We start from the raw sequence: 13,669 nt of genomic DNA, 5'->3' as shown, positions 1-13,669 counted from the left end.
GCACAATCATAACATCAACTGATAGTAAGTAAACCTTTCAAAATGAGACGAATGAGAAAAGGACTATCCTGAGTTATCTTAGAGTTCAAGGGTCAAGGTTATTTTACGGAAGGACCCTTCTCGGATCCCTCATAATAGGGATGAAAGTGGAGGCATAAAAGAAAAGAAAAAGGAGAGAGGGGCAGGAAAATAGATTCAGGAGCCCAGAGAAGTTCTGAGAAATGAGCCCTGTTGAAGGTAGAATCCTACATGGCCACACTGAGGATGCCCCGTGAGAAGACGCTGGACAGTCAACGGCAGCAGAGGTGGCGTCCATGGGCCCTCTGGGCAGGACATCAAGGTAAGATTTGGGGGCCATTAAACCTATCTGTATTCATGTGTATGTGTTTTATATTTTCTTTTTTATTATTTGGATATAATGACATGTAACATTATATAAATGCTATGTATTATTTGTTAGAGGATTTTTAGAGCAGTTGTAGGGTCACGGAAAAAATGAGAAGTACAGAGAGTTCCCATCCCACATACCTCCTGCCCAGCACATGTACAACCATTCCCACTACCAGCATCCCACGCCAGAGTAGTACATTGGTTATAATCAATGAACTTAGGTGGACAAGTCATTACAACCCAAAGTCCATAGTCCATATTACTGTTTACTGCTGGTATTGTACATTCTGTGGACATTGACGAATGCAAAAATACATGGATCCCCCACTATAATCCCATCGATTTTTTATTTTTAAGTGATATATAATTGACATATAACATTATATTAGTTTTAGGAATACAACATAATAATTTTATATTTGTTTGTATTGCAAAATGATCACCACAAAAAGTCTAATTAACATTTGTAACCATACACAGTTGCCACACTCTTTTCTTGTGATGAAAACTTTTAAGATCTACTGTCTTAGCAACTTTGAAATATGCAGTAGAGTCCTATGAACTACAGCTCCGTTCTTGTGACTTACTTATTTTAGAACTGGAAGCTTGTATGTTTTAACTGCCTTCACCCATTTCATCCACCCCCACCCCTCCCTCTAGCAACCACCAATCTGTTCTCTGTGTCTATGAGTTTGTTTTACATTTCTGTTTTCCCATTCCATGTATAAGTGGATCATACAGTGTCTGTCTTTCTCTGTCTGAGTTATTTCTCTTAGCATGATGCCCTCCAGGGCCATATCTGCTGTTACAAATGGCAAGATTTCGTTCTTTTTATAATATATATATTTTATACTTCTGTATAACACTGGGGAACACAATTTTCATGGAGTTAGATCTGACACTTGTTTTTGACTAACTTGTGGCACCTGAATCCAAAAATGACCCCAGTTTTTCTCTATCACGTCAACTTTTTAAGGTACAGGATACCCTCCCTTTGTCCGAAAAGTCATACAAAATGTACATACAAAGGAAAATAAAGAAAAATTTACCTGAATATACTGTTTATTTGGAGTTATTTCATTCATAGAAAGGCTATATATTGTTACTGTAAGTCAAATTGGGTACAAGTAGTAAAGTTCTGCTACCAAAATACATATTAAGGTATTTTATCTTTTCAGATGACAGGCTAGGAAATGCCAAAATGAGATACTTGGAACAGTCTCCTTCAGTTGGCAGAGCTTTAACACATTGCTTCATGAGACCCAGTTTTATGTGCAGAGGTGGGAATATAATGTTCTTTTTGTCAACAAGTGGCTCATGTAGAATGTTTGGATCACCAGGTTTGAGGTCAGATCTTGGAGGCCAGTTTGACCCCACCCAATGCTTCTCATGAGCTCTGATGTCCCACATGCACAGAAAACAGGGATACTTGGTGTATCCACATTGCTGACCAAGAAAGAAGCAGATCATTTAAAGGTCAACATAGATGATCCAGTTGTGCTTATGATATTGCAACAGATCAATGACTCTCTTCATGTCTTCATATTCTTCATGAAAACAAAGTGAATGGCCAGTTGGGACGGCACCAAATAAATTGCAGTTGTGGAGGACACACTTCAAGCTCCACTTTGAGCTATTGATGAACAGTCACCATTCAGTTGCATTATAGATTGGAATTCCCAATTCCTCCATCAAACCATGTATGACCTGGCAATACACAAAGCCACCATCACTTCAAAAGTACTGCGGAAATGAACTTTCTCTTGATCAAAAGTAGGATGCTTTTGCTTTTTTTTCAAGCAAGATTTTCTTGTGCAGTCTTGATACTAGGAGTTCTGAAGCCATTTTGGATAGTCCCAAATCTCGTGCCAAATCATTCCACTCATGCTGATCAAATCCCTTCTGAACTGAGTCACCTTCAATTTCAAAATCTTCATCATTGCTGTCACTTAGTTCTTCACCATACCCCTGTTTTTTGAAGGAGGGTAGCTGATGGTAGAGTAGGATACTCTATTTTACATTTATTTTTCTTGTTATATCCTGACGTTTTCACTATACAAAAGTAACGGTCACTTGAATGATCTCCGGGCTCTCGCCAAACCATAGGTATACCAAACGGCAATTTATCACGTGTTCCCTTCGTCCACATCCGTAAACTCTCGACACACTTCCTGCACACCTTGTGAGGGGCCCAAGACTTATCTTGATCACCGAGTTTTACTTTAAAATATGCAAAATAGGCTTGCCTGACAAATGTGCTGATGTTTGTCCTTTGACTGGGAATGGTGAAACTGCCACAGATATAACAAAATGAATCAGGGTTGTTTAGGCACTTACAACAAGAAATAAAGGAAAGGAAATAAGTACGTATGTAAATAAAAAAATTAATTCTACTAACGCCTTGTGTACAGACAAAAACTTGAGGGAGGTTTGCTCTCAGCCCATAGGAGAGCTCTAGTGCTTCCCTCGATTCGGGCTCAATCCACCGTAGAGTGGTTGCATTAAGATAAAATGTACAGGAAAAAAATTCTATGTGATAGACGAAAACTAACAGCAGTTTTGAAATCAGCACGCTTATTTAAGTCTAAAACAGCTGAAAAATCAAACTCAACATGAATTATGTTAAAAGTGTTCCCCTGTGTAATCACGTTTTCTGTATCTATTTATCCCTCCATGAACAAGCTCATCTTTAGGAAATCCCAGTTCCTTGTAGTCCTGTGGCTAGACTTGACCATGCGCTTATCAAGAGTTCAGGCTATGAGAATGGTCAGAGCCAAGTCCTCCCATTCTACAGCAGAATTCAGTGGGTTCTCGGGCCCTGGAGCAGAGTGGATGATGGACTTTCAGCTCAAGAGCTTTTATCTCACTAACTTCAAGTTTGACTTTCTCTAGGCCCAGTCTGGAAAACTAGACATTCCGGTGGGAGGTAGAAATAGCATGCAGAATGGAAAATAATAGAGTGGGAGATAAATCTAATTAGACAAAGCCAATTATAATCTTACCTCAGAGGACTGAGATGCTTAGGGAAATCTATTGAGTTTTAAAGTTAATTAGGCAATAAAATATTGTACCGTTTGCTGAAAATCTTTCTAAAACATATGTGTTCTTTTCTGTTATAATAGCAGCAAATTTGGGGGTCCACACATGTGTTTCCATTAAATTGCTCATGAAAATACTGAAAACTAAAAACTGACAAATTGCCAAAGTCAAGATGGCTTTTCCACTAACTGTATTATTTCTATATTTTACCACAATTTTAACACACGCACATTAACTTAAATGTAAAATACTAAAAATCATCAAAAAGAGATGTTCCTTATAATTACCATATCATCAATATTTAACACTGTGCTAGAAGTTTCACCCAATTCGATAAAATAATAAAAAGAAAGAGCTAAGAAATTAAGAAAAAAAAAATTGCAGATACACAATTGCATGTATATTTGGAAACCTTAGGAAATCAAATAGTAAACTTCTATAACTGAAAAGGAACACAAATAAATATACACAAATCAGTGCCAACTGCTTCAATTAAAATAGGATGAAAATCTTGCTCATTATTATAAAAATGGAAAAAAGCAAACAAATTTTTAAAATACCTTAGTAAGAGAGGTGAAGAAACTATGTTGGTGGAAACCACAAAACTAAATAAGGTACCTAAGAAACATCTTGATATTGCTAGAGAATCCAATACTATTAAGATGTTAGTTTTCTTGAATTGAATGTATTCCCTCAATGCAACAATAGTCAAAATGCCCATTTTGAGAGAATTGATAAAATGGTTATGGCGTTCATCTGGAAAATTGGAAAGGAAGAGACCAGACCTTTTAATAATGTAGAGAAATATCAGGGAGATGGGTCTTGGGTGCTTGACCTTAAAATGGCTGATGAAAAATAAATAAATAAAATGTTTTATATGCTTCAGACTTGAACCTGGCTGGAGCTCTACCAACTCCTAACTGTGCTGTCTTGGACAAGTGGTTAAACTTTTCTAAGACAATCTCTTCACTTAGAAAACTGTATATTATAGAGTATAGTTAGAGTGAAGAGATTATTTTTTTCTTTTAACACAAGATCTGTTACATTTTTATAGTTATTATATTAGGCAACAGCACCTTCAGGGAAATATGTTCTGTGAATCAAAAGAGGGTCATTTTCCAAAACTGCTAAAGCAAATGATTTGCAATAAAACCACCTTATGGATCTTTTCAGGCTGCAGTAATATCCATTGCTGGGAATGATTTGGTGGCGTAGATCCTAGAGTGAAAAACGGTACAAAATTACTGGAGAATAACTTAACAGCACTTACCAAGAGCTTCAAATACATTCCCATGCTTTGGTGTAATATCTACTAGGAATCTAACCTAGGGGGAAAAAATCGATAAGAGCAAATATAATTGCTGTGCTATATATAACTCAAATATGTAACAGAGAAATAGTAAATAAAATATGATATACCCTCATAAGAATATTTTATGTTGTGTATAGTTATGCAAATAAGAAACTATCAATGACATGGGGAAATGCTCATAGCAGAATAATGTATAGATGCTATAATCTCAGTTTTGTAAGTTAAATCATCTAGATATCTATATCTGCATATGACAAAAAATATAACATCTCTAGATCATTGAATTTCTTTGTTTTTCCATATTTTCTGAATGTTCTGCAATAAGCAATTACTTGTTCTAATAAGGAAAATATAGGTTATTTAAAATAACATCTCTGAGAAAAGTTAGGCCATTGTAAATCAAGAACTTAAAGAAAAAAGTTTAAGATGTAAACATTTTTTAAATGAAATAAAACATATAAATCTACTTCCCAGTATTGGTGCTGCTTAACTAGCTTAGTATGTTGGCATTGATTTGAGTTTTTTAAAAGCCCTGGGGTTATCTCTGAAAATACAAATTGTTCTCTAATATTTAAAAGATTAAAGAGTGGAATGTTACACCTGATATATTTTAGGGGAACAGCAGAATAGTTCCTGGAATTATATGTATATAAATTTATGTTTTAATTACTGTTAACAGAGTTACCATTCTTATACTTTATTTTTCTCTTAAAAAATTCAACTCAAAAATAATTGAGAGTCACAGTTATTTGGATTCTTGTCACTAGAGATTCTTCTATCTAATAAAAGTTAGAAGGTACCTATGGATAATAATTTTTTGGAACATTGAAGAAAATGAGCATGGGACTTGGAACATGTCGAAACTTTGTGAAAGTTCTAATTTATTCAATTTCTAACTTCTATGACTTTACCCAAATTATTTCACCTCTTCCACCCCCAGTTAGCTCAACTAAACAATGGGGACAATTTTAAGAGTTGTTTTGAGAGAATTCCTGACACACCAGTAGCTAAGACTGGAAAAACCTAGCTTTGCCCCAGAGAACAAAATTTAAGGGTCAGAATTTTAAACAGAAAAATAGACAACAACATGCAATTTAAAAGCCTTGTATTTATAAGATAAGAGTATGTTCTTGCAGCAGCACAGAAAAAAAAAAGAAAGTTAAAAACAGAGAGAGCAAAAATAAATGACTAAAATTGGGATAAGAGACCAGAGGGTATGTTTGAAGCTAGATTTGCGAGTTAGGCTTCTTCAAGGCTTCCTGCCCTCCTCTTCATCCTCCAGGTCCACCTCTTCCATCTGTCCAGGACAGTAAGAAATTACATTTTCTGGTAAACTGAATATTCTGATTCCCCCATATTGCCATAAATACAAAGGCAGCTTACCCATTCCCAAATAACTAAAATCTTTTAACAAAACATACTTCATCTGAAACTGTTCTGAACATTATCATAGATTGTGAATCATAGTCTGTATGTGACAGTTTGTAGATTCAAACATTAGCTCAAGATTTTACAGTGCCCGGGCTTGTCAATTTAAACACTGTTTGCGTACACAGGAAATAAAAGCCTGGTTATTTTCACATTAGGTCTTCCTGTGTACTTTTTGAGTAGGAATTTGTGACATCAAATGTTATACTTACAGCTACTGAAAACAAATAAATTACAACACACTGGGAATCTCCTCTACTGGACCAGAAACAAACTGGGACAGATTTTGTTGAGCTCAGTGGCTGTGTGGGTCCACACAGAAGACTTAGATATTCAAATGACTCTGCTTTGGACAGTTGCCTTGAAAAGTGAATAAAAATCAAATACTGTGACATTTTTATTTGGGTTATTTGTGTTGTAAATGTGCACATTGATCTTTTGAAAGTCAGAAGTCTCCAGGGCCCAGGCAAAGAAATAGAACATAGCGGAACGTATTTTGTATGCACACCCATTGTCTTTAAGGTATTTGAAAAGGTTAAAAGCCGCTCAAGAGAGAACTCAAGAGGAAAAAATAAATAAACAAGAAAATACTTAAGATAAATAAAATATTCAGAAGTCTGTAAAGAAATTAATTGTAAGAAGGAGAATCGATATTAAAAGCACAGCTCTTTTTGGCCCTGGTCTTCTGATGTTGCTGGCCCCAGCAGAGGGACACTGTTGACAGCAGAGGAGCGAAAACATTGACTGCTGGCATGCAGCTGTGTGTTCTGGTCCAAGGCTGTGTAAGTTAATTGTGTAGGGGGAGAAAAGAGAGCGCATTTGGTTTTGGCAGAAAGAGCTGTAGAGTTTGCAAAAGGTGGGGGGGGGGGGGCCCTCGACAATAAAACCCTTGGTGCAGGGGAAGAAGATGGAGACTAGGAAACCAAACAATTTAAGGGTTGGAAGAGTCGAGCAAATCTCTTGTTTATCCATTAGAGGGGGGTGCTCATTAATCAACCCTCTGTTGTAGCCTGCCCCAGTTGGAGGATTTCTTAGAGGCCATTCTCAACCCCTCTCAGAATCCAGCTGCAAAGATGAAAAGAAAACGTCCAACCGAGGAGGTTTTGCACCATGTTGGGCTAGTATCTCGAGAACTATCTGCTGAAGATAAATCAATTCGAATTCACTTTAATGTAAATGTAAATAAAGCGTACCACTGTGAAGAACGTATAGCATTTAAAAAAAATCTGACATCCTGTTGCCTTCTTGCTGATGACAAAGCATTCTCACATTTTAAAACCTATGATTAAACTTGAGTAAATTCTACTCTTCTTCATTCTTTTTTTCTTTTTAGGATTTTATTTATTTATTTTTAAAGAGAGGGGAAGGGAGGGAGAAAAACATCAATCGGCTGCCTCTGGCATGCCCCCAACTGGGGACCTGGCCCGCATACCAGGCCTCTGTCCTGGCAGGGTACTGCCCCGGTGACCTTTTGGTTCACACGCCAGCACTCAATCCACTGGGCCACATCATTATACTAAATATCATAGAACTTGAAGGTAACCTGAAGATCACCTCATGCAGACCCGCAGTTCTATCCATGAGGATACCGACTCCCGTGAGTTCACAACTTGCACGAGACTCATAGATATTCCACAAAGCCGCAAACACTTCATGGCCCAAGTTGAGCTCGCTGTTATACAGCAAATTCACTTCTTTTCCTATACCCTCGACTTCAAATAATAGTGGAACCATTGTCTTAGTTACCTTACCTCTTTTTCTTAACCTCACATTCTCTCATCTTCATTTAGTCCTCCTTCTATACATCCATCCATTCATCCATCTACCTATTCCTTCATCAAATATTTATTTGGCATCGCCAACATATAAAGACACTATGTTTGAGTCTTTGGACATAGAGGTTAAGTGGAATAATTCTCTTCTCTCCAGACCTTGGAAAAGAAAGAAAAGGGTGGTCTAGGAAATCCGTGTAAATCAAGCATGATCCACCACTTCCTCTTCTGCTCGAAAACAAGGGTGGAAGAAGAATGGATCCAGTTTACTCAGATTGCAAGTGTTGACTTCACCATTCGACAAGGCACTCCCAAACCAGGCAAGTGACAAGAAACGCTGTCGTGCAATTTCCCCTGCATTTCCTGCAGGTCATATGGTTAATATAAGAACAAAAGTATTTTTGCTAGCACCTTTCACTTTCTCAGAGACTGTCCTATGTATTCCGTGCCTGTACAATCTTGAAAAGTCTGCCCCTTCATCCTGGGGCTCCCAAGTTCCAACTTAAAGTTAAAAAAGAAGGATGAACACTTTAGGATTTTCCCACTTGTTCTTGGATATATTCAAATGTGGTCAGCGTTAATCTGTGGTGTGATGTGCTTCACTAGAATTTAATAAGGGGGCTCTAGCCATTGCAACTGAAAACCTTTATAAAGTTTAAAAAAAACCTTTAATCTCTCCACTACAAAAAACAGTATCTGTTCATTGTAGAAAAAGTAACCAAAAGCTTTTTTTCTACTTATTCCAAGCACCTTAAATTGAAAATCCATTTGTTTCAGAGTAGAGGTGCTAAGGACCTGTGATATTCCATTTACTCTCCCATCAAAGGAACCTAGGGAAAGAGCAGGAGCCTTCATGGGAAGAAGTCGGATTAAGTCACAGCTTGATTTGCTGCTAGCTGCCCTGTGCTCAGAGTTGAGAGAAGGCCAAGCTTACAGCTGAATCTTCTCAAGTGGCCTGAGTTTAAATTAAATGTAGGTGTGGAGACATCCAGCTCCCAGCCTCAGCTGTAACCTTTCTGTAGCACTTTCCTGCGGCTGGGGGCTGGGATCCTCTTGTTCTACGTAGCATGATGCAAAGCACACAGTGAGGATGAGCACTGAGGACCAAGTTAAACAAGGAAATTATGACCCCGTACAAAAATTTCTGCAAAGCAAACCAGGTCATTGTGCTTAATGAAGGGTCAGTCTATCTATCTATTAAAGAGAGTGTTTGGGGTGAGGGCTGGTTCTTCCGAGAGTAACCAAGCAGATTCCAACACAGAAGGTGGTGAGGAGAGTCTCTCCTTCAACCTCAGTCAGAGCTAATGATTAGCACACACACTGTGTACCAGGCACTGCTCTAAATATTTTACAAATACTAGTCAATGCGATTCCCACAGAAGTCCCTATTTAAAAGATGAGGAAACAGAGACCTGTCATGGCTGAGCCATTCTGCAGAAGGTCACAACATACAGAACTGGGACAGGGCACAGCTGGCTCCAGAATGTGTCCTTCATCGCCACACAAGCCACATCTTTCAAGGGCATTTCCTGCTAAGATCCAGCAAATCTAAACTCTGCAAGTTGTTTGCAGAAACTGTCCTAGGGCCTGCCTTCTCCCGGGACTGGGGTCTACAAAACTGCTTGAGAAATGTGCTTGACTCTAAGCATTCAATGGCGTCGAGGTGGTAAGACTCATGCCTTGAGCCTCTTGAGTAAGAGCTCCTGGGACTCTTTGGTTCAAAGTCACACTCCCAGCCCTGACACTGGCTACCATGAGTCACACCCTGCAGATCAACATGACATCAACATGTCATCTAGTTTGAGACTTATGCTTGAAGGGAGAACACTGCATTCCAAGAAATTCAACGTTTTGATGGCTTAACAATTAGAGATGCTGTATTGGAGGGAACTTTGGCATGGAGCTTCTAGAAGTCTCTCCACAGCCTTTCTGCTTTCTGCCAGAGGGCACAGTAATGGTGAAGCCAAGAGCCCAAATCTGTGGCAATATTCAAGTCCCCCACAGGAACAAATCAGACTGTCACATTAGGATAATCAAGGGAGAATTTATTCCCAAAGTGACTAAGGTACAAAGGTGTGGGTGGGGTGTGGGGGAGCATAGGGACCTGAGCTAGCAGCCTGTGGTTGTGCCAGTCCCCGGGTGGGGGGGGGTGAGCACAGGGAGTGGCTACAGCATCTAGAAGAAGGCTCAAAGCAATCGGTTGCTTACACAAGAGCCCTGGCCTTCAACCAAGGGATACAGCCATCCTTGGGTGACCTTACAGGAAGAGAATCAGGGGAATAAGTACTCCATCCTCACTCTCTCTCTTCTTTCGTATGTCTTGCAGGAATCCTCCTTGGCTGGACCCCAAAGGAAACAAGGGAGTTGGAGACCCCTTTGACATAGTCCATACGAGTCAGATTGGACAGTTATGGTCACGGAGGCAAAGGGGCAGTATCACCTACATTCTTCGTCCCACCAGAAATGCTTGTTGAAGAGCCGCAAGCGACCAGTGAGGAGTTTATAAACCTGTATTTTTTATTTTATTTTATTCTTTTAGCAAATACGTCTGTCTTGTTCATCGCTTCATTCAATTCAGAGAACAGGGCTTTGGGCAGAATGGGTGCCCAGTGCATGTTTGCTGAGCAGAGGAATAAATACATGTTCCTTGTGGCAGAGCATGCACGCATTTATGGGAAAAGCTATATACACCCAACGCGTTCTCAGAGCAGTTTTCCTTTAAAGAGACATAACACATCTACTATCACAACATTGTATTGCATTTGTCCATCACTGGCTTTGTTTGAGATTTTGTGCTTTAGCAGCCTCCTTTATTTGAAAATTCTGATTTGAACTGTTCGTGGAAGAGAAGAAGGAAGGAGCCATTGGCAGTTTGGCGTGGAGTGAGTGGGATTTCTCATCCAGCCGCTCTTGTCTGGTTCTGTTTCCTACGTGTGTCAGGAATGTTGACTTGGTTCCATGAAGACTGAACCCAGCGTTGCTCAGAAGGTATCTCTGCTTGACAGGTCTTTCTCAGACTTTGCTGTAAAAAGCGTGACTTCTCACTGGAGTTAAGTGATCTAGCTTCCAGGTGTACAGGTTGGGAAAGGTCAAAACGCCCACTTCAGAGAAAACACTGGCTTCTGAGGCACTCGTTCATTCATTCATTTGCTCAACAAATACTTACTAACTGCCTATTCTGCACCAAGCATTTTTCTAGGTTCATAATATATATAACTGAACAAAAGGGACAAAAATAAAATAAATTCTTGTCCTTGTATATATTCTGGTGTGTGTGTGTGTGCCTGTAAGACAGAGGGAGAGAGGCAAAATTTTGTGTTTACAATAACAAAAATACACAGTATGCCAGATAAGAAGTTCCATGAAGAAAAATTAAGAAAGGAAAGGAGACAGAGGGTGCCAGGTTGCAAACGGGGGAAATTTTGAGTAGAATATCTCTTGATGTATTTGAAGTATCTATTGATAATCTGAAATTGTGTACACTTGTTGACTTGTGGAGTGGGGTAGGGTAAATGAGTTTCTTCCTCTCTTAACATTATAAGAAGAAACATAATCACTGCACTAAAAAAAAAAAAAAAAAAAAATACTTGGCTATTTCACCCTGAGTGGTGTGGCTCAGTTGGTTGGATGTCATCCTGGAAAGCAAAAGGTCATTGATTTGAGTCCTAGTCAGGACACTTGTCTGGGTTGTGGGTTCAGTCCCTGGTCAGGGAGCATACCAGAGGCAACCCATCAATGTTTCTCTCCTTCTCTTTCTCCCTCCCTTCCCCTCTCTCTAAAAATAAATAAATAATATCTTTAAAAAAAATAGTTGGCTATTTGATTGTCACTTCAGGGAGGAAAGCGGAAAAGTCATCTATTGAAAACTCAGATTTGCTGGGGTTTGAAATTTTAAAATGCCGTTAGAGTGGCAATTCATCCCCTGCCCCGAACTTCCCGTATGCACCTTTGATATAACCCACTAGGCCAAGTGGAAGCAATACCATGGTCCACCCAGAAAGTCATGGAACAAAACACAAAAGTCAACTGAGGCTGGCTCCTTGGAGACAGGCTGGCCAAACTGATACAGACGCCCCCTTATCAGGACCAGAACCCTATGTGAGCCAGAGAACTGTCCTTTCTCACTCCCTCTATCCCATGAGGCATTTTCCAAACAGACAGAAGGACCCAGGGCCTCAGAAATGTTGATCCAGGTGCTTAGGTGGTCACATATGAAAACATTTCTTCGTGCTTGCCAAGGCCACCTAGCAGGGCTAAGTTTGGCAAGAAAGCCCAGCAAAAGGGAGGGACAGCGCTTGACTCTGAAGCACACTGAACACACCGGAAGTCATGGAAAATGCTCTTCTTGAACACGTCATTGGTTTGGCCAGTTAGGTTGAGTCTTCCAGAAACCCACTTTTAAGGGCACCGTACAGAGACTGAGGGCAGAACACAGACATCAAACCACCGTCTCTCCTGCTCTAAATGAGAGGAGCCTTTAGCACCAGATGAAACCAAACCTAAACTTCCATCTCTCCGAAAGCGGGAAGGAGCTCTAGGACCTACTCCCCAATCCAAGAAGCCCGGGTGCTGTGCTGAACGGGGCAGGGGGGAGGGTGGGGCGACGTTGGAGAAGGGCCATACAAGACTCCCTGGTGTTCCTGGGGCCACCTGGCAGCAGGGCTGGAGAGCACTGGCTCCCACAGCCCTCCTGGGGGCCGTTTGAAGATCTGGTACCTACAGCCTCTTGCCAGGCCTGTGAGCCACCTCCCCCACTTGCATGGGAGCCAACAAGGCTCCACAGTGTGGGGGCAGGAGCTGGGCTCTCCCAGGCCTGGGACGCAGGCCAGAAGTGAACAAGAGTAACTTTGGAATTTCCTGCAGCCTCTGTGCTCAGGGTTCCTCCAGCTCAGCTGGTCCCACTGAGGAGCCTTCAGAGGCCTCTGAATGCCCCTCATGGCCCCTGCTGTTCTCCCGTGGATTGTTGCCCTTTCCCACACTGAAAGCAGGAAAAAATTCTTTTTATCCCTAGCTTCTTGCCTTCATCCTCAGTGCAAAACTGAATACAAGTTACCCAAAATTGTTCTGCAGATTTTGAAGATGTATATCAACAGCATCACCGCACGGGTCCCCGAGTCAGACAGTCTGCATGGGACTCTGCCTGGGTGGGTCATTTGGGCCACATGCACTCTGGTTGGGAACAGTAATAACCCAGCCTTCTTGTACCTGTGCCAGCTGCACTGCATGGAAGGACGGTTGGAATTCCCCATGGCATTTTCTTTCTGATGTTTGAAATATTTGCTTATTTTTCCCACAGGAAACTTTACAGCGAGTGCGCGCTCCTCAGTCCATCATTGTGTCCCCCACGTTGCCCTCTTTAGCATGTCCTCGGGCAGCACGTTACGGACCTTCCCCTAAGTTGATCCCTCATAGCTGTGCAAGACGATTTCCTTTGCACCACACGGTTCGACCCATGGCAGCCCGCTTCCTCGTTGGCTCGGTACATTTCAGCTCTCGCCTGGTTCAGGACGCACACGACTCCATAATTTTTAAATCTTTCCTACGTTCAAACTCATCGTTTTCTCTTGACACCAGCTCCAAGAGCCCCTTGTGGAGTTGGCCAGGTAGCGCAAGGCCCCCTGACCCCAAACTCTTAAAGACAATAACCGTTTGCTGGATTGCCTTTCCTAGTTACCCACGAGGCATGACAGCAAAAAGAAATAGGGGCTCCGTGAAGATAAGCTAGAAG

General features: G+C 40.7%; 1 protein-coding gene across 1 annotated transcript in view; it reads left to right on the top strand.

Annotated features, from left to right (window-relative positions):
- RAP2A (RAP2A, member of RAS oncogene family) overlaps nt 1-10,619 on the top strand; it is a 51,840-nt gene extending 41,221 nt beyond the window's left edge. Inside the window, exon 2 of the mRNA XM_090258317.1 lies at nt 10,268-10,619. Within this exon, the coding sequence (XP_090114443.1) occupies nt 10,268-10,415 (148 nt within the window). The 3' untranslated portion in view covers nt 10,416-10,619. The remainder of the gene's footprint in view (nt 1-10,267) is intronic.
- Nucleotides 10,620-13,669: the final 3,050 nt, after the last annotated feature.

This window comes from Furipterus horrens, unplaced genomic scaffold (genome assembly GCF_987537825.1).
Source record: "Furipterus horrens unplaced genomic scaffold, mFurHor1.1.pri manual_scaffold_12, whole genome shotgun sequence".
Taxonomy (NCBI): Eukaryota; Metazoa; Chordata; class Mammalia; order Chiroptera; family Furipteridae; genus Furipterus; species Furipterus horrens.
The sequence above is the reverse complement of the archived record's forward strand: the minus strand, read 5'-3'. Positions and strand labels throughout refer to the sequence as shown.